General features: G+C 34.6%; 1 protein-coding gene across 4 annotated transcripts in view; it reads right to left on the bottom strand.

The window, feature by feature from the left end:
- The window catches only part of NIPBL (NIPBL cohesin loading factor), a 205463-nt gene that overhangs the window by 3324 nt on the left and 178345 nt on the right, over positions 1 to 23794 (bottom strand). For all 4 annotated transcript variants that reach the window (NM_001206584.2, XM_015459095.3, XM_005221614.4 and 1 more), the window contains 13 exons: positions 21267 to 21375; positions 19669 to 19805; positions 16257 to 16397; positions 16031 to 16124; positions 15401 to 15555; positions 14531 to 14621; positions 12560 to 12733; positions 12006 to 12196; positions 10024 to 10131; positions 9340 to 9540; positions 5819 to 5965; positions 3846 to 4120; positions 1839 to 2013 (listed from right to left, as the gene is read on the bottom strand). In NM_001206584.2, the coding sequence (NP_001193513.1) occupies positions 1839 to 2013; positions 3846 to 4120; positions 5819 to 5965; positions 9340 to 9540; positions 10024 to 10131; positions 12006 to 12196; positions 12560 to 12733; positions 14531 to 14621; positions 15401 to 15555; positions 16031 to 16124; positions 16257 to 16397; positions 19669 to 19805; positions 21267 to 21375 (1998 nt within the window). The remainder of the gene's footprint in view (positions 1 to 1838; positions 2014 to 3845; positions 4121 to 5818; positions 5966 to 9339; positions 9541 to 10023; positions 10132 to 12005; positions 12197 to 12559; positions 12734 to 14530; positions 14622 to 15400; positions 15556 to 16030; positions 16125 to 16256; positions 16398 to 19668; positions 19806 to 21266; positions 21376 to 23794) is intronic.

The following is a 23794-nucleotide window of genomic DNA, read 5'->3' on the forward strand; positions in this document are numbered from 1 at the left end:
GCCAGCAAATTTGGAAAACTCAGCAGTGGCCACAGGACTGGAAAAGGTCTGTTTTCATTCCAATCCCAAAGAAAGGCAATGCCAAAGAATGCTCAAACTACCCCACAATTGTACTCATCTCACACGCTAGTAAAGTAATGCTCAAAATTCTCCAAGCCAGGCTTCAGCAACACGTGAACCGTGAACTTTCTGATGTTCAAGTTGGTTTTAGAAAAGGCAGAGGAACCAGAGATCAAATTGCCAACATCTGCTGGATCATGCAAAAAGCAAGAGAGTTCCAGAAAAACATCTATTTCTGCTTTATTGACTATGCCAAAGCCTTTGACTGTGTGGATCACAATAATCTGTGGAAAATTCTGAAAGAGATGGGAATACCAGACCATCTGATCTGCCTCTTGAGAAACCTGTATGCAGGTCAGGAAGCAACAGTTAGAACTGGACATGGAACAACAGACTGGTTCCAAATAGGAAAAGGAGTACATCAAGGCTGTATATTGTCACCCTGTTTATTTAACTTATATGCAGAGTACAAACATGAGAAATGCTGGACTGGAAGAAACACAGCTGGAATCAAGATTGCCGGGAGAAGTATCAATAACCTCAGATATGCAGATGACACCACCCTCATGGCAGACAGTGAAGAGGAACTAAAAAGCCTCTTGATGAAGATGAAAGTGGAGAGTGAAAAAGTTGGCTTAAAGCTCAACATTCAGAAAATGAAGATCATGGCATCAGGTCCCATCACTTCATGGGAAATAGATGGGGAAACAGTGGAAACAGTGTCCAACTTTATTTTTCTGGGCTCCAAAATCACTGCAGATGGTGACTGCAGCCATGAAATTAAAAGACGCTTACTCCTTGGAAGGAAAGTTATGACCAACCTAGATAGCATATTCAAAAGCAGAGACATTACTTTGCCAACAAAGGTTCATCTAGTCAAGGCTATGGTTTTTCCTGTGGTCATGTATGGACGTGAGAGTTGGACTGTGAAGAAGGCCGAGCACCGAAGAATTGATGCTTTTGAACTGTGGTGTTGGAGAAGACTCTTGAGAGTCTCTTGGACTGCAAGGAGATCCAACCAGTCCATTCTGAAGGAGAGCAGCCCTGGGATTTCTTTGGAAGGAATGATGCTAAAGCTGAAACTCCAGTACTTTGGCCACCTCATGAGAAGAGTTGACTTATTGGAAAAGACTCTGATGCTGGGAGGGATTGGGGGCAGGAGGAGAAGGGGACGACAGAGGATGAGATGGCTGGATGGCATCACTGACTCGATGGATATGAGTCTCAGTGAACTCTGGGAGTTGGTGATGGACAGGGAGGCCTGGCGTTGCGCGATTCATGGCGTCGCAAAGAGTTGGACACAACTGAGCGACTGGTCTGATCTGATTCCTCCCTCCCCACAGGCCCTGCAGACTTCGGTTCTATTTTCTGAATCTGCCCCCCTTATTTTTTTTCCCAGATGCTCCACATGGCTTTCAGGATCTAAGTTCCCTGACCAGGGATCGAACCCTGAGCCCTCAGCAGTGAAGGTGTGGAGTCTTAACCACTGGACCACCAGGGAATTCCCTGCATTTGCCTATTCTTAAAGACATTTTAAAAGCATAATTAATACACTCACATACACACTTATTAAATGGGTATATATATACATATATATACGTATGTGTGTGTATATTTATATACTTGTACTTCTTCTGTAAGAAAACATGAAAAAGTTGTGATATTGATTGCCAGAAGGAAGAGGAACAGAAATGGCTAAAGACGGTAGCCCTCTCAAAAGTATTCACATTTAAAAAAGTCATTATCAAAATGAAATATATTTTGGTTTTACTACTCACATCTAGGTACTGTTTTACTATACTCCTCTTCACATCTTCAGTGATTTTGGAATTAGCCATATCACTCCGCAGGAAGTCCAGTGTTTGCTTGGGATGAAAATGAACTCCTGTTTTCCGGTTTATCGCTTTATCATACACTTTTGCAGATTCGGATGGAGAGTATTTCTGAATTTTACTGTTTTAGGAAAATAAAACCATTAATGTAAAAATTTTTTTCAGACATTTACATTTAAATGGATTCTAGTTAAGTTTTATTTACTTATAATTAAACTTTTTGTCATATAGATTTTAACCAGTGAAACTGTATACAAAATAAATTTTAAAAGGGAAGTAAAGACACAAAATCAAAGATTAAAGAGTAATATTCTCCTGTTTTCCTCAGTACTTGTCTTGAATCGAGGCATCCTTTAAATCAAAGTAGCTTCTCATGTCCATTTTTTAGTACCATGATTGTGACTGTAGGGCAGTTTTAATATAATTACTCAGTACTACCTAACTGGTTTACCTTCTCTAAGATTTTTCATTCTCTACACAGCCAGAATGATTGTTTACAAACCTGCTTCATATTATTAACAACTCTATTTCAAAATCTTTCCATCTCCTTAGCACTGCCCCAAGATTTTACAAGGTTTTAAATTATTTTGAATTACAGGCAATACCTTGGAGACATTACGGGTTTGGTTCCAGACCATTGCAATAAAGCAATTATTGCAATAAAGTGAACCCAATTTTTTGTTTCCCAATGAATATAAAGGTTACCTTTACAACGTACTGTAGTCTATTTAAAGTGTGCAACAGCATTATGTTGAAAATCGTATATATCTTAATTAAAAAATACTTTATTGCTAAAAAGTATCTTGAGTCTTCAGTGAATTGTAATCTTTTGGCAATCATAACATTGAAGATGACTGATCAAAGACCACAATAAAAATAACAATGAAAAATATTTAAATATTGTTGAATAACTACAAAATGTGAGACACACAAAGGGAACAAGTGCTGTTGGAAAAATGGAGCCAACAGACTTGTGTGAAGCGAGACAGCCACAAACCTTCAATCTGTATAAAATGTAGTATCTGTGAAGCGCAATATAACACAGTAGGTCCTACAGTTGCCAACATTTAACATCAAGGTATTTCTCATTAAAATCTGGATTTTCTAGTTTCCCTTGAAAAAAATGGAAGCTCTGGCCACATTGTTCCCACTTTCTCCCATGGCAACAAGCTGATGAATATCTGAACCCCAAATGTGTTCATTTTGCCAGTGACCTACCCGGGTCCACTTTATTCATTTCGTTATCTGTCCCTATGAACATTTAACTTCATAAGGATTCAATGAATGTGAAAAATGTCCAAAATTCCACGGGTACAAGCAGTGTAGTGATTGATGATGAATAAAATTATAGCGCATTCAAAGTTATTAGTACTTTTCTATCTCTTACCTTGATAGTGTACATTAAAGACTACTGGATCCTGTTAGAACTTAGCCTAGCTGGTCTACATCTATTTATTCTTCATTCATAGCTCTTTAAAAACTTGAATTTGCCATCTATTTTTTTTAATATTTACTTTTATTGATTTATTTTGCTGTGCTGGGTCTTGGTTGTGGCATGTGGGATCTACTTCCCTGACAAAGGATCAAACCCAGGCCTCCTGCATTGGGAGTGCAGAGTCTTAGCCACTGGACCACCTGGGAAGTCCCTGCCATCTATTTTTGGGGTTAGCCTAATTCTCTAATATCTTTTTAGGGAAGCCAACATAATAAGTCTTTTAATTTATGATGCATTATCTCCAAATAGAAGAATATAGCTTTCCTCTCTTCAATAACAGAATGTACAAATTATAGTATATTGTACAACAAAAACACTATATAGCAGTTAAAAGGAACAAACTCCTTTTTATAAAAAAGGAGCATTTTTAATATTCAGCATGCAATCAAAACTGAGTTTCATATTTCTTCATTATTTGAAGACAGCAAGTTTTTCTTTCACCGCTTATATAATCTTACCTATCAGAAAATCCACAGAGATTCTTCAAATGTTGCTTTAACATCAGAAGCAATAAAATACCCTGGGAGACATTTGCAAACTCAATTAAAGGAGCTGAATTTTCTGGCAAACATTTCATCACCGAATTTATATCATCTTCTGAATCCGAATCTGAATCTGAATCTACACGTTTCCGTGACTTTCGAGGCCTAGAGACTTCTTCTTCACTCTCGCTTGACTCATTTTCCTTACCAGGAGATGATTTTCTCTCTTTCCTTTTGTCTTTTACCATGGACTGAAAAAAAGAGGAAATTATTCTGTCTAAAAAATAATAAAATGAAAATACCACTAAGAACTATACATATGCTCCCTTCAACAGCTTCAAAAGTATCCGCAATTTAGTGTTTCATATATCAAAACTCTCTGACTTTCTGTTAACAACTGGGGTTGTAACCCTTAGGGAGAAAATAATGTTCTAAGACTAAATAAAATCCGCTCCTCCAACTACTGTGCCACCCTCCCTAAACCCTTCTGGAATATCATTCCAAGGGAAAGAATTTTCTTATATGATAGCAATGAAAGATAAATTATAGAAGTAACAATTTGGTATATAGGTAAGCCATTACAGAGGAAAAGAAGTAATTATAATTTAACTGAGGAAAATATAATAGGTCTTGAATTCCCCCACCTTCTTTTAAACTCTCCCATTTAAGAACTTTTCAGCAAGATAACATGCAGTTTTTCTTAAAAAATTAAATTGTTTCTTTGTACTTTACGAAACCGTTAGCTTTTTAAAAGAAACAAAGCCAACTGGTTTCCAGAGGTGGAAAAGATTACAAAGCAATATTCAAAATATAGCTGTTAAGAAATAAAACAGGAGAAACATGAACAAGTATATTTACAACAGTTAATGAAGTAAAATAAGATAACATGATGGATCAAGTTCCTGGGAAATTATTAACCTCTTAAACTTCAATGTGCATATTAAACACCTAGGCATTTTATTAACAATGCAAACACTGTGTCAGCAGGTCTAGGGTGGGACCTAAGGTTCTACATGTCTAACAAGCTCTCAGGTGAGGCTGGTGCTACTGGTTCTGGTCTGCACTTCAAGTAGGGTTCAGATACCTCTGTAATTCTAACTTTTAGGTATTAAAATAATCTCCCTGATTTATGAGTTTGACCAGGCTGAGTTTTGGGCACAATGATACTATAAAATGAGAATATTTACTTGTATCATCAGGTACATGAAAATATTCCAACTAATTTAAAATAATGTAAATTACTGAGTGCACCTACTGTATTCCCAGGGCTACACCAGTTGCTTTTACAATTAAACCAACTATATTTTCTTCTTAAAAACCATGAAAGAAAAGATATAAAGTTCACAACAAAAAACTTAGTAAAGATTTTGGGCATACAATACACCAATGATTCTGGTGTTCAGGGATAAGGAAATCAATAGTATAAATTTTCTGTGTTCCTTGTAAGTAAGCTATTTATATTCATATCTGTATCTCTTCAAGTGTACTAGTGTTATCTACCGTATTTTCAGATTTATAAAAGAGCAAGGAGTTTTTAAAATGAGGTTTAAATGAATATATGAATGGACAGTGAACATTTAAGGTCAGTGCTTAAAGTGGGAGAAATAAAGACATGGGATGGCTTATCAACAGAACAATCCACGTATGCATGCATGCATGCATGCATGTGTGTGTGTGTGCACACGTGTGCATGCACGTAAGTATGTGCATGTATAAATTTCACCTAAATGATCTGGAATGAAATGGTTTTAAGAACTTTCTTAATGGAAATGAAATGGCAACTCATTTCCTCTCTCCAACTCAAGCACTATTTAGATTTCAGTAAGTTTATTTACCAAGGTTTTATATACCTGTGAAAACAATAAAAAGAACAATGAGAAACAAAACAGTGAAAATAGCGTGCCTGCATTCTGAAAGATGCATTAAGAATAGCAATGTGTGTAACTTACCTCCTTGAATGACTGCAGTAGGTTACTACCAGAAACAGAGAGTGTAATGTCTATATGATGCATTATAAACAACGGCTCTTCCTGTGTCTGGTATGGAAAACAGGCTAGATTGTCTGCTATATACAAGAGCATATTCACTTCTGTTTTCTGTAAATTAAAAAAAAAAAAAGTACACATTTAGTAGATAATCCAGAAATCCATCATAAAAACCTTTTTAGAAAAAATATTACAGGGTACTTTCACCTCAGCTAATGTTTCAGAAAGGAAGGGACAGGGAGAGAAAGAAGGAAGATGAAGGAGGAAGCAGAAGAGAAATGGATTTTACAGAATAATCTTAAATCCATTTTAACAGATTTCCTAATGACTTAAACCATGGTACCTTAAAAAGGGAAGAGGTGAATGTTTTTTCAGTGCACCCAAGTGGAAGTCCCGGAAGTTTTCTTATAGAGTATATAGAATCTTTACGATAAATCCATACCACATCAGAAAGTACACATATGAATTCATGATTATTTATCATTGTGCCTCTAAAAGTTTAACCCATATGGAGAGATCAGTTACACACAGTCTTCAAAAGTAAGAGGTAATAATTATAGTTCAAACATGTGGATTAAAAAAATCCAAGTTCATGTACTCTTAAAATAATTGTCAGTTTCCTGTGTGTGTATAATTTAAAATATCAGAGTCATTCTGACAGAGTTGCCAAAGATTCACACCATAAAAACTCTGATGTTGGCACATTATGGTTACTAATACTTGTTTGCTTTTAAAAGAAGTAACAGAGACTTTTTTTCAGAACTTCATGATCATACGGAATATAAACAGAAAGACATATTAATATTTAAATTCCTTTAAAAATACTTATAGCTTTAAAAAAAAAAAACAGGCCATTAAAAACACTACTTCCAGGTACTTCCCAGGTGGTTTGGTGGTTAAGACACTGTGCTTACACTGCAAGGGGGCAGGGGTTTAATCCCTGTTTGGGGAACTAAGATTCCGCATTGCCTGAAGCATGGTCAAACGCTTCCCTAAAATCCCTCCCCAAACACACCTTCCTACCATCTCCCTTATCCTGCTGCCCAAACAACATAAAATGCCATATCAGTGGTAGCAAACAACAAAAAATCCCAAAGGACAGATGGAATGAACTTGCTATTAGTATTCATGAAACTCCCACTCTATTTTTTATTTTTAAATATGTATCAATATGTACATGTTAAAGTTGGGAAAATACAGACAACCACCCTTGCCTCCCTGAAACCTTTTTCCTTAGTTTTCTCTTCCTAGCTCTTTGACTATTCCTCTTCTATTTCCTTCTCAAACCAACTCCTTTTCAAACTGCTTTTAGCAACATTCTATTTTTTGTGTGCTTAGAAGCCCTGAGAGTCCCTCGGACTACAAGGAGATCAAACCAGTCAATCTTAAGGGAAATCAATCCTAAATACTCATTGGGAGGACTGATGCTGAAGCTGTATTTTTGTCATCTGATGTGAACAGCTGACTCATTGGAAAAGTCCCTGATGCTGGGAAAGATGGAGGGGCATCAAAGGATGAGATGGCTGCATGGCATCAACGATGCAATGGACATGGACTTGGGCAAATTCGGGAGATGGTGAGGGACAGAGAGGCCTGGCATCTGTAGTCCATGGGGCTGCAAAGAGGTGGACATGACTAGGGGACTCAACAACAGGACAAAAATATTCCAGTTATCCTTTGACTCTTCTCACAATGTCTCATATAATTTATTCCTTCCTCAGTGTTTCTTCTTTCCTTCCATCCATTCTTTTCCTTCCAACTCTCATCATAAGAACTCAATCCCTTATTACCTTCGGTGTGAACACAGGCTCCCGCACTGCAGGCGGATTTTTTACCAGCTGAGGTATTACCGAAGATCCTCCATAAACCATGTCTCACTATGACCTTGCTGGTCTAAATAATGAATCTATTCATTATTTCCCACCCATTCTTATCTTTGTACCTTTATTTATGTTTTTACACCTGCTCTGTCTTAAATAGTAGATCCATCTTATTCCCCTACATCTTCAGTAATTTGTTTCTCCTCTGACATCTTCTGTTGGAGGTAGTCAGAAGAAAGCACTGTATTATGAAAACTAGATTTCCAATTTAGCATGTTACATGCTGGGGTGACAGAACATCCAGCTAATGACATACAGCAAGCAATGAAATCATGTAGGAATGAAGCTCAAGAAGAAGAGAAAGACTGGACTGGATTGCCATTTCCTTCTCCAGGGGATCTTTCCAACCCAGGGATCGAACCCGGGTCTCCCACGTTGTAGACAGATGCTTTACTATCTGAGCCACCAGGGAAGCCCAAGAGAAAGGGCGATACAAATACAAACCATCTGGGACTCAGACTATGCTAATGTTAACCGCTGTCTTACAGGAAGCAAGATCCAATGATGACAAGAGCACCTTATCTTATCATTATGTACTCCTATCTAAACCTCTTACACACAATGAAAGCTTAATACTGGTGACAGTCCTGATGATGATTAAATTATATTCCAAGCGTTTCTAAAATAGAAGGGTATTATATTTATTTGTTAGATAATACAACCAAAAATTTCATGTACTATTTAAAAAGAAAAGGTCTAATAAGGCATCTGTATTCTGGTAACTTTTAGATCCCCTGGAGAAGGGCATGGCAACCCACTCCAGTATTCTTGCCTGGTGAATTCCACGGACAGAGGAGCCTGGTGGGCTACAGTCTATGGGGTTGCAAAGAGTCGGACACGACTGAGCGACCAACACATAATTTTAATTTTACTTCACTGAAATAATCTGGTGTCGGAACAGCAACAAAGTCAAGTCAAGTGATTAAAATACGAAAAAAAATTTTTATTTTTAAAGCTTCACACAAGAACTGGTTCTATGTGGAAAGATACCACATCTTCATCTTCTAGCACAATGGCTACCATAACGCGTATGCTGAATACTGTTGTAAAATGAATGAAAACATTCAGAGGTAAAATTAAAGAATGGGATATTTTATTTTCCTGCCTTATAGTCTTGGCCAATGCAACTTGTACAATAGCTCCTAAAGGATCAAAACTGTAATTACACAAAAGTGGGCTTTTCATTAAACGAGGTCAGGTTGAACAAGCAAGGATCTCAACAGCCTAAAACCCAGGACAGTTACTCTAAAAGGTTCGAGTCTGATATAAACAAGTGGAATTTCACTTTATCTATCTATCCATCCATCCACCCACCTCAAGAAGTGACAGTTTAGTAACATAGTTTATGTGAAAGCATGCTTAAAGGAACTGCCATCAAGTCTGTAACATACTCAGTATGGAGACAAAATTATACTTTATCCCTCATTTTATTTTCATGCTAAACTTCCTCTTCAATACAATGTAGTTAACATAGACCTAAATAAACACATTTAAGATAGTCACTATTATTTATTAAAATGATAATATTTTTAAAATGTTGACTACTTTAGGCACACAATTTATAGAACATTTATCTTCTTAAAATAAGAAGTTTTTAATGCTTACTGCTGTGTCATCAAAGAGGTTGAGTAAAGAAATCAGAAAGGCGCGTCTGTGCTGGCGGTTTCCACGGATCATGGAGTAAAGGTGTGAACACAAAGCACTGGAGGACTCGTCCTGCCGGAAACCCCTTACAGGATCTTTTAGGCACGTGTTGATTGCCTGTTGTACCTGGTAAGACATCTTCATGCCAGCCACTGCTTTCATCTGAAATCAATAAAGCCTTGTTTTTGTCACAGAAATTAAAAGAGCCAAATTAAAAATATAAATTTGAGCATTATAGTTAGAGGTGAAGTTTATAATTTGGTTTTATTTAAAATAATAAAAAGCATAGAATGCAAGCACTGGAAGGAATATTAGAGATCATCTATTGTAATCTGCTCATTTTTATAGAAGAAAAAAGTGGAGACCCAGAGGAGCCATCACTGCCAAGATACACAGTAGGCCCTAGAACCCATGCATCCTGGTTTCATCCAGAGTGCATGCTATACTGTTACTTCCAGCTCAATCTTAGAGAGTTAATTTTAAAAAGAATAAACACCTTGGGGGACAAACTTAGATTCATGTTTAGAAGTAATTAGTAAGCAAAATATTTTATTCGAATATGAATCTGGGTAGGACATTTGCCAAAGAAATGGTTTACCAAAGAACAATATTTAAATTTAGGCTGCACAATTTAAAAATACATACGTGAATGAATCCAGCATATTTTTTGTCTATTTCCACAAGCTGCTGATCAGCCTTGTTCCGCATAGCTGGTTCTGGGTCTGTGCCCATAGCAATTAAATACGGCACACACTGGAAATAAAAATAAAGAATTCATGAGACATCATAGTAGTAAAAGCTCTGTATGTATCTTGACGTATATTAAAACTTGCTATATATCTGGGACATATGAATTTAGCTCACTGGCTTTCCTATAAATGAATGCCATGTTTTAGTATTCTTTTAAAATTTATTAATCTGCCCTTAGATTTAGCTAAAAGTAAAAAAGCACTGGAGCATCAGCAAAAAATTAAAAACAAAAAAAGTGATGTGGTCAACTTCAAGCAATTTCAACGTGAGTTTAAAGTTCTTTTATTAAAAAAAAAAAAGGGCTCCCAAACTAAGAATATTCATTTAAAAGTATGATATATACTACAAATTAATAATCCAATAATTTTTTAGGCCTGACTGAATTTTCTTTGTAAAGAAAATAAAGGGTGAAAAAATTTGTCTTCCATACTCAACACCAGAAAAATATAAATTTCCTCCCTATTATGCTGATTTTAGATACGGCTTCAGTAGTCTGACAGCTGGATAGGTAGTAATCTGATAACAGCCATACTCACTGGTCAGGAAACACCAGTCACTACTATGTTAGGTGACTCTGAATTAGAGGTGAGGAAGCCAGAAAAATAGCAACAAACAAATAAAAAAGTAGACATAGCACTGAATGAAATGGGTCATCAAGAATCAAACCCTGAATTGCAGGGTGGGGGGAGGCTCACAAAAAACATTATTAGCTTAACTTGTAAAATATGAAAATACATTACATATTATTGTATCAATGTTAAATTTCCTAAATTTGATTGACTGCATTATGGTTTTATAAGAGAATGTTTCTGTTCTTAAAAAAATGTATGTTGAGTATTTAGAGGTAAAGAATCATGATATCTCAAACTTACTATCAAATGGTTTCATGTGTGTATGCAGAGAGAAAGCAAATGTGGCAAAATGGCAACAAAATATACGTAAAGAGTATGAAGGGCTTAATGTGCCACTCCTGCAATTTTTTATAAATATAGAAGTTTAAAGTTTAAAAAAAGATACAATAAAAGCAAAACCTAAGACTACTAAGCATATCAGCAAAGAGCCCTAAGTATCTAAAATAGTCAAGAGTATCAACAGAGTACTGTACATTTTATTAAGTAATCCTGCCCTGAGTCACAAAGAACAGACTGAATATTCATTAGTGTGTTTTGTTTCAGGATACAGAGAATAACACAGCATAATAATCAAGAATATATTTTTTAAAAGTTAAACAGAACAGCCGAAATAAAAATCTTGAAGGGTACAGGCTGTTATTTAACAAATTCACTTCTGCAGCCTATGGCACTCTCCTGAATGTGTCAGATGGTGAATACTACAACATAAACATTAGCTGCCAATCCCTTGTAGTACAAATATGTCTTGAGTACATCATCTAGTCTACAAATCCATGTTTTAAGGTATTTGGTGCTTGATCTTAGTTCCAATTAAAGATGAAGGAACAGAGTTCAGATTATACAGGTGACTTTTCTGTGGACTAAAATCCACACTGTTAAGATAGATTATACCCTTAACTCCATTTATATTACACGCTGTTGTTGGATTTTAGAGGTAAGCGTCAACGTGAATTAAATCAAATCTATTATCCCTACTTAGAAGAAGTAATACTGAGTACATACTGTGCAAATATAAAGTTTGTATAATAGAATCAACATTATGAATATATATGTACTTTGCAGTTAAAAACAACCTAAAAGATGGACTAAAACTTGGATTCCTAAGAGTTTTGGATGGTCCCCCTCACCCCCGAAATTGACAACTAAGAGGAATAAAGAACTACTTATTTTCTAATCACAATGTCTTCAAGTGGCAACAAATTCTTGGCTCCTTCCGTAAGTGCTATTGCTGTAAAACATACTTACCTGAACTGGATGAATAAGACCTTGGTTTAGAGTCAATGCAATGACATTGAGGGCGAAGTGGCGTACACTTGATTGGGTGTGAAAAAACGCCTCAAGCACCTGTTTGAGGTAAAGCTGCATGATGGAACTACTCATCCCTGAGGAAACATCACCCATTTCTTTCAAATCTTCCTGTTTTGCAACCTTCTTCCCTACAAAAGGAAGTAAACATACTAAGAATATGTATATTAACTTTACTAACTATTCTAAATTAAGTCACAAAAGCACAAAATGTGACAGCTGACTCATTGGTCCTTAATTTTTAAATTTTTTTAGGTCTGTTAGAGACCCCTTGGAGAACATGATGAGAAAGTATAATCCCTTTCCCTCTGTCAAAATGTTAAAGTCTGCATGCACATTCAATTTATAAACTACTTTAGGGAGTTTATGAAGTATCTTCTTTAACTCAACTCCTTTATCTAATATAGGCTAAGTAGGTATCTGGATTAAAAAAGAGTCACACAGTATGCTAACTGCAGCCCCACTGTGAACTTTGAAAATATATTTTCACTTACAGTCTCTATCTGCCTGCTGCATACGTGTATCTTCTTCTTGTAGGTAGGTCTGGAGGTTTTTTAACACTTGTATTTTTAAATTTACTGAGGAGTTTTTATCAGATAAAATATTATTGTATAGATTTTTCACCTCTTGCTCAAACATTAGACTTGGGTGCTGAATAAAGGCAAATCCTAAAGAAGATGAAAAAAACAAAAATTCTCTTGATATATTAATATTAAAATTAAATATAACATTTATTGAAAATGTTGATAAAGTATATAAAGAGTATCTTATTTCAAAAATTAAAACTTAAAATGACTGGAAGAATATGCTGGTGGCCTTACCTAGAGAAGTATTAGAGCAGGTACTTCTTCCCCCATGAATTAAAAACAAGAAATTGCATTTCAAAGGAGAATTTCACTCAAGAGGAAACCTTGAGGAGGGAGCAGGGCCTAGTGGCTAAGGGAGTGGACTAGGAGTCAGGAGTCTTGGGTTCTATTCCTGGCTCCACCACTGACTTGTAGTGTGACCTTGGGTGAGTCACATAATCTCTCTGTGCCTCAATTCTCCATCTGTAAAATGGGGACAATAATATTTACCACCCACCTACCTCAAGGGGATATTTTCAGGATTTAAGAGGTAATGTGTGCCTTTTTAGATCCCTAGTGGAAGGTACTAACCTTGGTGCTATTAAAATATATTCATCTGATGAAATGAAGTACTTCTAAAATAAAGCTAAAAATCTTGTATCTATTTCTATATGTTGTTATAATGAAGCCACAATGTTGAATTCTATAATCACAAATTACCCATATTTATTACCCAAAATAGTATTACCCATGTTTATTTATACAAAATGCTTATTTATGAGATGAAACGAAGATCTTTGATGAGAGCAAATATTATGGATGCCAAATAACAAACTAAATTCAAAGCATAGAGTGATCAGATAACTAGCCCAAGGTGACACAGGATAACAATGGCCCAGGCAACTTTTATTAACTGGTCTAAAGGCACTATTTTCTGCATAGTACTGCTTCAAATTAAAATTTACATTCTTTGTTCTCTGAATTAGATGTAACACTATTAGTTTTTGCTGTTTTATAGAATGTATGTCCAGACTGAAGTACATATTTGACTTGAAAGGTAATACTCTACCAATACAACTCCCTAGTAAGTGGTATATGAATTTTTACTCTATTTGCTATATGTAATTTTCTGAAAGAGATGAAGAGGAAATAAGATATTAAGATACTCTGTATCTGTACAGAGTAAAACAAAACAAACAACAACAACAACAAAAAAACAACAGCACAAAAACATGAAGAGAGTGCTCTTCTAATTTTTTTTAGTGCATTTAGTTCAGGTATCAAGACTTTAAGGCTATCCTTCTCAAATTTCGCCCATATTCCAATATCCTTCCAGATAAACCTCAAAGACCTAACCTAACCACATGTATTTATTACATCAATGCTCTTGGAAAAATAATAGAGAAAAAGTATACATCCAGCTGTTCCTATGTGGTTGGTTACTATGTGTTATCTATATACTAATAAATAGAAGTCTGTAGACTGCCCTCTGTTTTGACTTTAGAAGAGGCAGACACATACACTGACAAAACATTGCAAAGAAAAGTAACAATTAAAAAAATACACAACAGTACAAATTTTTCTACATCACTTTTCTTAATTAAAGAACTTTGAACCCTATAAAGTAGGGGTTGAAAAAAGTATTGTCACCTCTATTTTACTAATGAGGAAACTGACATACAAGTTACATGACTTGCTGAAAGTCACCCAGGAAGTCACTGGATGAGCCAAAAATGGAACCCCGTTGTTTTAACCCCCAGAAGTATACTCTAGACACCAGATCCTACTTTAAACAGAAACATACTTAAGTAAATCAATGTTTTAGACTCACAAAATTTTTAAAACTTCCTCAACCTCTCAAACAGCTAAGAACTAGGAAGAAATCTAGACTTAATTTACCTAGACCAATGATGGCTTTTGTTTGCACTTCTTCATCTGAATGCTTTGTAAAATACATCAATAGTTCAAGTACTTTATCCTTTATGTTAACCTAAGGGGGAAAAACACATTAAAGTGTATAAGGAAGAGTAGCTTAGATCCGCTTTCAACTGTGAAGGGAAAAAATATCTAAAAGCAAACTTCTGCATGTAAACTTTACTAAAGAATAAATCACCAATACATGTATAAGTCCATAAATTTTAGAACAATCTCATTCATTGGGACAGTTTGCAGATATAACTTGCATTAATTTATCAGACTGGTAACTAACCGATTGGCTTCACAGACCATGTTTTGAAAAGCATTGTTTTAGAATTAAACCAGACAACTCTAGAGACTTCCCTGGTCTGTCAGTGGTTAAGACTACATGCTTCCAATGGAGGGGGTGCAGGTTCAATCCTGGGTTAGGGAACGAAGATCCCACACTCCATGTGTGCATGCTAAGTTGCTTTGGTCGTGTCCGACTCTGTACGACCCTATGGACTGCAGCCTGCGAGGCTCCTCTGTCCATAGGATTCTCCAGGCAATACTGGAGTGGGTTGCCCTGCCCTCTTCCAGGGGATCTTCCTGACCCAGGGATCAATCCTGCGTCTCTTACATCTCCTGCATTAGCAGGCAGGTTCTTTACCACGAGTGCCACCTGGAAAGCCCTTTCACATGCCGCATATCCAAAAAATAGAAAATAAAATACAATAAAATTAAAACAAAACAACACCAAAACCCAGACTACTCTAATGCTGCTCATCCTGGGTCATTACAGTCATTTTTTAATGCACAGGTCACACAGTTCTATTTTTTCAGGATATTAAATAATAATATTAGGATCTTTACCTTACTGTTGCCTTTAAAATCTTCCAGATCAAAATCAAAATGCCGACACAGTGCCCCAACAGTGAATAGGGATCTCAAAAGTGCTGGTTTGTTTGTTAGCAGTGAAGTGTTATTTGGGTCCTCTTGGTGTTGACTTTTTAATTTTGAAATGGCACCTAGTAAAATAAGTAACATTTATTTATATTATTTATAATAAACCCTCTATTCTTAAACTGTTATGCTCAAATAATTACTGCTAATAAACTAAAACTAAATTTTACTAAAATTAATATAAATTCAATTAAAATTTACTAAAATTAAACTTTTCTAAGTATTAAACATGCCTAGAAATATGAGGACATTCCAAGTGAGCCTAAAAGAACTAAGAAAAAAAATGGTATTTAAATTTTATTTGACATAGTAGGCAAAAAACTTATCAACATTCACTTATGAGAAGATAAATTTCTGAAGTAATCACATTGGGTTATTGAGGGAATATAAAAGATACCAGGAAGTATTGCTTCTGAGAATGGACTACAGAGGACAATCAAACCTCTTATAATTCCCTTATCTTTTATCAGATATGTTAAAAAGGAACTGGACACTGCAGGATCTAGCAAAATAATTTTAAAGCCCAGGCAGTGAACTTACCATAGTATCTATTGAAACAGGCCCACACAAATTTAAAATTTTGTGTCACTTTATTTACAACAGCCCCAAGACAGCTTACACAATGTTGCACTACCTAAAAGAGAAAAAATATTACTGTTTAGATAAAAGTTAAAAACAAAGGTAAAAGCATGATAAAGTGATTTAAAAACACATGATTTGTGAATTGCATATTGGTCAACACAGAGGTGGTAAAGTGAATGCTTACAGTCATGCCATATTTGATGATAAGCTTCATTAGATCTTCTTCAATAGTGGCAAGGAAAGTTTCACTCGGATGTTCCATCAGTGGTACAACTAGTTCTAGAATTTTTGCAACATTGCAGATAACCATGAAATCATTTTGTGTCTATAAGGATAAAATCAAAGCTTTATGAATATCAAAATCTGAAAAGAAACTATATGCAGCTTTGTGTATTTGAGGTTTTGGTATTATTTTATAGGTATATTATATACATATATATATATATACACACACACACACACATAATAGCTTCCCCTCCCCCCCAAAAAAAAACCCAAAACAGCATTAGGAAAGAGCTTTTTTAAAGTATGAAGGGAAGAGGAGCAGATAGTGACAGGAACCTGGATTTTATTCTAGCTCTGTCACTAACTTACCATGTGATCTTTTAGTCACTTAGTCATAATGCTACAGTTACTGTTTTTCTCCCTAATATGCACTAACAGTTCTGAACAATGGTGTTTAAATATTTAACAGAGTATTTTACCAAAGACTGGTACAATTTTTAAGATTAATATTTTTCAAACTAGGATAATAACAGTGCAGTATCTCTCAATTGAGGGTGACTTTCCTGGTGGCTCAGATGGTAAAGAATCTGCCTGCAATGCAGGAGACCCAGGTTTAATTCCTGGGTTGGGAAGATCCCCTGGAGAAAATGGCAACCCACTCCATTATCCCTGCCTGGAGAATTCCATGGACAGAGGAGTCTGGCAGGTTATATAGTCCATGGGGTGGCAGAGTCGGACACAACTGAGCAACTGATATTTTCACTTTCACTTTGTCCCCAATGGATATCTGGCAATATATGGAGACAATTTTGGTTGTCATAACACTGGCATGAGGGTACTACTCGCATCCAGTGGACAGAGGCCAAGGATATTGCCAAACATCCTATAACATGCAGAAAAGCTCTTGAAAACAAAGAATAACCAGGTCCTGAGTGTCAACAGTGCTGAAGTTGAGTGCTAACAATAGTGCTGTGTTAACCCCTTTTATGATAGAGGAAAACACAGAATCCCAGAATTAGGTATAAGTCTCCTTTATTTTAAAATTTAAAATGTTAACATTACAATTTTTTTAAATTTTAGAGGTTTTAAAACTGATTAAAAATTGTAGGCAACAGGTGATTAAAGTGGGTGAAGGGGTAAATTAGTTTTTCTCAAGATAAATTCATTTGAAAATCACTGACAGAATCTTACTTTAAAAATGCAGTAAAAATTTTTTGAAACATAACTGACTTGAAAAATCAAGTAAATAAAGTATCTTAAAATCTAAAAGAAAAATTTAAATGAAGATGAAAATCATGAAGGAAAAGAGCTGTAGAATACCTGAAATATCTGGAATGAATATACATAAGATAGGTCAATATCTCAAACATTTTTTAAAGAGTTTACCAAAAAAAGGTCCACAGTTCAAAGGTAAAATAAGCAAAGGATAAGAACAGTCAAATTAAGGAAAATGAAGTTCAACTGGTTAATGCCATAAAAAAGATGCTAAACCTCTTGGAAATCAAGGAAGAGAAGCTGAAGCAACAAACAACTACATTCTTTTACATCTGTTAGCCTGGCAAAGAGTACAAAAATGACACAGAGCATCATTCACTGGTTTCCAAAGTGGCTATGAAACATGTCCACCAGCAATTTGACAAGAGCTACTCAGAAACAAAATCAAAACTGCAAAAACATTCCTTCAATCTGGGAAGTCAATTCCTCAGACTATGTCAAAGAAAAAGAAGCATGAATATTTAAAAGTATATGAATAGGAATGACTATTAAGGAATTGGTTGTAGTGGCTATCAACAGGAAACAATGTAAATAAAAAATAAATACTCAATTAGATGGGAAAATGGTTAAACAAATCATAAGATGTCCATAAGATGAATAATATACAGCTATTCAAAAGGATGAATATATATCAGTTGTTTTGAGATTAGTAAAAATGCCTGACAGATACATATATAACATGATGTGATTTTTAAAAAATCTGGTTAACCATTTGTATAATGTGTGTCTGCAATTATAGAAACATGGATAAAATGTGCAAGGACACTCCAGATTGCTTATCCTGAAACGAGGGTAGGATATAAAAAACAACAACAAAAAACGTTAAAAAAAAAAAAAAAGGTGTCTATCGTATATATGAGATAACCTTATTTACATAAAACTTTATATTAGTGTGTGTATGCATAACAAACTATAGAAAATGTTTTCAAGTAACCTTGCTTTAAAAAATATCGATTTAAATGAGGATAATCAAGGCTCCTTTGTTGTTTAAATTCTTCAAGCAAACAGACATGGTATTGAATTCTAGCTTTGGGACTCATTAGCTATGACACTGGGCAAATTATTTATATTCTCTAAGCTTCCATTTCCTTATCTGTAAAACCAGGATAATAATGGTACTAACTTCATAATGTAAATGAGATGCTGCATGCAAAATTTTTTAGTGTTTGGCACTGTGCTCAAAAACTATTAACTATTATTATTAGTCACAGATTACATATTAATCAGTTTATATCTGCATCTAACACAAGCCCTAAAGACAGAAATATGTTGTCTTAAATGTTTGTTTCAGAAGTATTATATATTATTTTTAATGTATTTATCTTCTGATACTTTTCTCTGGTTTTAAAATTCCTCAGGACATCCTGAAGTTTTTCACCTAGAATTTATTAATTTAGATCACCAAAAAAACTGACCATAGCAGCAAAACAAACTTAGTAAACAGTTAAAATTAGCTCCTTAGGAAGCTTGGAACATAGGAAGTAAAAAAATAACTACATTCATAGATTTTTAGAGTATTTTAAAATTTACTGTTGTAATAAGCCATTGAATTTACCATGCTGTCATATAAACTGCTGGATTATCTGACTCAAGCAGTAGTTAATCTTCACATTCGATTTTAGGAGAACAAGTGTAATATTAACTTAAAAACCTAACATCTCTGATGATCCTTTATTTTTCATATTCAGTATATAAATACATTATATAAATAAAATACATCAAAAATAACAAATGAAAAGCAAAACCAGAATCCAAATGACAGTAAATTTCTCAGTGACAAGAACTTTGCTCACTCACTGTTTAAGTCCTAATAATGGTTACATTTATTAAGCATTACTGAGAGTTTAACTTGAGGAGCTTACAGAGAGATGAAACCTGAAATTTATTTATAATACATCAGAAAAATGATGTTTGTAGATAACTTGCTACAAATATTAGAACCTATATTTGAGTACATAACCCAGTTGATCTTTCAGTGAAAATGACTGTCATCTGTCAGTGAAAAGGTGGATGACACAATGCGAACTCTAAATTTAAAATAGTTACTACATGGTTTAGATAAGAGAGAAAAACAGGACAGACAGCTCTATACTTACACTACATTTAGTGGTAAGATATGGCTGCATAGTCATGGCATGTTTAACCATGAGCTGGGGTCTTATTTTGCTGAATAAGAACAAAGTGGTTATGCAAGCTACCAATCTTCCAGAATTCACACCTTTATTGTCAGAGTCTGGAAAAACAAACAGAAAATAAGACACTAAAATATGACAAGGCAGTGGAAATGATACAGAATATTATTCAAATTACTCAATACTATCCTCTGAATAGATTCAGTACATGCCTCAATACAACAGATTAGCATTCCTTATGATACTAGACTTCTTGCCTTTCTATCTTATATAAAATTACATGTATTAAGGATAAAGGGCAAAAAGGCTGCACTTTGGAAGGCAAGTTTCACATCAAGGGGAGGAGGACTGAAGTAAAAAGCAGAATCAAAGTTGGGAAGTTTAGAGATGGAATTCTGAGAATAAACATAGTATTGGTTAGTATCTAAAAATGCATGGAAATGAGAATGGGAAAGAAATTAGCAAAGGAGGACAAAAACAATTTAGCTGAGGTGATACTGTGTTTAAGGGTACTGGGGAAAAAAGATGCTGCTGTGGTAAAATGTCAGAAGACAGGAATGATGCATAAGTGGACCAGTGCTGTATTAAGACAAGTAAATGCTGTTCAGCTAAGAGAAAAGTGTAGCTAGCTAGAAGATACAATGTGTCTTAGTTCCTGGGCATTTTTAGAGGAGATTAGCAACTGTTTAACATTAAGTGACAACAGTATCACCTTTAAAATCTAGGAAAGGGGAAAACTGGGAAGCAGAACAGAAGATACAAAGAAAAAGAGGTAAACATGGAAAATGAAAAAATAAAAAAGACTGCATTAAAATATAAAGAATATCAACAATTTTTACCATAAATGGTACCTCTGTAAGAGGTAAATGGCCCCCAATTCTGAAAATTGACTGAGGCTGCCTGTTGTTCCTGATTAATATATATTAGGGGATGGGAAGTAATGTTAGTCTTGTGTGCTTTCAAGCAATAGATAACAATTATGACTTTTATGATTTTATAATCATTTATATTTTCATTAATAACTTCAATTTTGTGACTGATAGATAATATATAATATTAAAGATTTAACAAACTTGTCAATTTAAAAATTACTAACATCTTTCTAGGTCAAGGTTAAGCACATTTTATATAATTATAAATGGTATTAGGAAGGCACTATAAATCTTTTAAAAACATTTTTATACTAATTAACTTCATTTTGATAGAAATTTTTATATAATTTGAAAGATACTGAACAGTTTTTGGATAAGCACATTTACCTACATACATTAGTCCCTGGACTTACTTTAATTCTTGCTCATATGACATCTAAAATTATATTCTATTGAAAGATATGTGAAAGAGATGAGTCCCATGCTTCTATTACATTGCTGTAAATAATACCAGTCAACTATAACGTAACAATAACCTGGGATTCAACACAACAAAAAACAGAGTTCATTTAAAAGTGAAGTAGTTAATTATTAGGCTAAGCAGAGTGAGAGGCAAAAATAAGAAATGTGCACAAAGTATTTTAACATCTTATAAAATCAACTTAATGACCAACATATAAAATGTCTTACCAGCTAGAGATTCCTCATATTTAAGAATGTGCTCAACTAGGTTATCAACAAGTTGAGTACAAGCTTTCTTCACAGGTTTATATGAGGAATCCTCTTCAGACTTCAACAACTATAAGTGTATATATATGAAAAAAAAAATCCCAGTATAATTCATTAGACAATAATAATATAAATGCATCAAAATGTGTCCATAAGTAATAAGATTTTCAATTGGTTACTAACAATACTGAAAATGCAAATTCACAAATAAAAAATATAGAACAAATATTTTAAAATATAACCAGTAATTAAAGATATTCCAAACAATTTTAGTATGAAGTTATTTAAATTGCTATGTATAGAACCTAAGGCAGAATATGAGAGAAATGAGAACACTGACCTTCCCTTAAGATTACCCCTCAATGCTAGTTGAGTGATTTTAAAGACTTAGAATTTCATCCCTCATCATTTCAAGTTCTTGATTTCTCAAAAAAGTTTATTATGGGTTAATGACATTTTTAAAATAGCTGTAACTACATCTGACTTGCACCTTAAAATCTGCAATTATAAAACACAAGGCTGGATTTCTTCCCTGTGTTATCTTTTACCAACTGATAGAGATGTGCTACAAATAATGATATGAGAAAAGAGATAAGTCTAATTATAGCTGGAAAATAAATACAATCTTTAATAATCAGAGGTCAATGGTAATGTCACCTAAGATACATCTGTTTTGTTAATAAAGAATAGCTAATACAATTCTTGGGTTATTAAAGAAGTTAAAAATGTGTAATTCCTGTCAAGGGTTCCAACGCTGTACAATTATAACTTTCTGCAATGATGGATATGTTTTATATCTGTGCTGTACAGTATTGCTGCCACAAGCCACATGCAGCTACTAAACACTTGAAATGTAGCTAGTATAACTGAGGAATTAAAAATAAATAAAAATTCAAATGAAATGAAAAATCACACGTGGCTAGTATAGGACAGAGAAGATTTAGTTTAAACTTTCACTACAAGATGTGTGGATGACTACAACTGATAGCAATCAGAGTAACGTTATCACACACATTTCCCCTACTCCTTCCAATTTAAAGAAATAAATCAAATCAAGGTAACTTCAATTTACCCAGTTTTAGCTCTAAACAGCAAGTTCTCCATGTCCTGCTCTGTAACTCAACCTTAAGCAGCTATTAATATTATATGCTACCTTGTTCTTTTTTGGGAAGGGGTAGAAAACAGGCTCTTTACCCTTGTTTTTGCTCTCCAAGACATCAAGTACACACAAAAGTATTAACCATAAATTTTGGGTTATGACACACTGCCAGTACTGGTTATACGCCCTTTTCTTTGATTATAAAATATAATGAATATTTTATAAAATAAAATATAATGATGCATTATGAACCTAACTTAAGAGTATCTCCAATAACTTATATTTCTCAATGTGCTCCTTCCTTTATCCCATCTTCCTGTTTCACTTTCAAAGTACCACTTATCAGAACTTTTTCCATTTCTTCACTTAAAAAAAAAAGTTATTCTAGTTTTGCTGGATTTTCAATTTTCTAAAAGGTATCATGCTGGATGCAGTCTTCTGGGATTGGCCTTTTCCATTTAATATGTCACTAACTGTAATCCAGGTTGTTGCATGAAACTGTTACTTAACTCATTTTTGCTACTATAAAATAGGTGTTGTGTCTGTACTGCAATTCATTCATCCATTCTACTGAAGACAAGTTAATTATAACTTTAGTGGCATAATGAGCATTTTTATTTGTCTCCTGGTACACATATGTAAGATTCTCTCGGGTGTGTACCTTGGCATGGAATTCCTGGGTCATGGGTAATATGAATGTTCAACTCTATGAAATAATGCTAAGTTTAAAAAGAGTCTTGATTTGCATTTCCCATATTATGAATGAGGCTGAATACCTTAAGTCACATGTGTTTTTTTCTTTATGAAATGCCCACTCATTACTTTCTCCTGTTTTCCTACTGAGACTCTTGCCTTATACTGGTTTGTAGGAAAGCAGCTCTTTATATTTTTTAACAACATTCCTTTGTCAGTTGTATGTGTATCAAATATCTGTCCCACTTAGTGTGTTTTTTCTGGATTCACAAGTGTTCTTCATTTTAAGGCAGTGAAATTTATCAGTCTTTTCAGGTTATTGGTTTTCTGGGACTCAAGAAATCCTTCATTAAGAAAAGTCAAAAATATATTAATACATATACTGTCTTCTGGGGCTTCCCAGGTGGCGCTAGAGATAAAGAACCAGCCTGCCAACGCAGGAGACATAAGAGACGCGGGTTGATCCCTGGGTCGGGAAGATACCCTGGTGGAGGGCATAGCAACCTACTCCAGTATTCTTGCCTGGAGAATCCCATAGACAAAGTAGCCTAGCAGGCTACAGTCCAAAGAGTTGCACAGAGTTGGACACAACTGAAGCGACTTAGCTCGCACATAAATACTGTCTTCTAAAAGTTTAAAAGATTTCCTTTAATCTATGCATGTTTGTGTGTGTGCACACTCAGTCATGCCCGGACTC

Source organism: Bos taurus, chromosome 20 (assembly GCF_002263795.3).
Source record: "Bos taurus isolate L1 Dominette 01449 registration number 42190680 breed Hereford chromosome 20, ARS-UCD2.0, whole genome shotgun sequence".
NCBI classification, from domain to species: Eukaryota; Metazoa; Chordata; class Mammalia; order Artiodactyla; family Bovidae; genus Bos; species Bos taurus.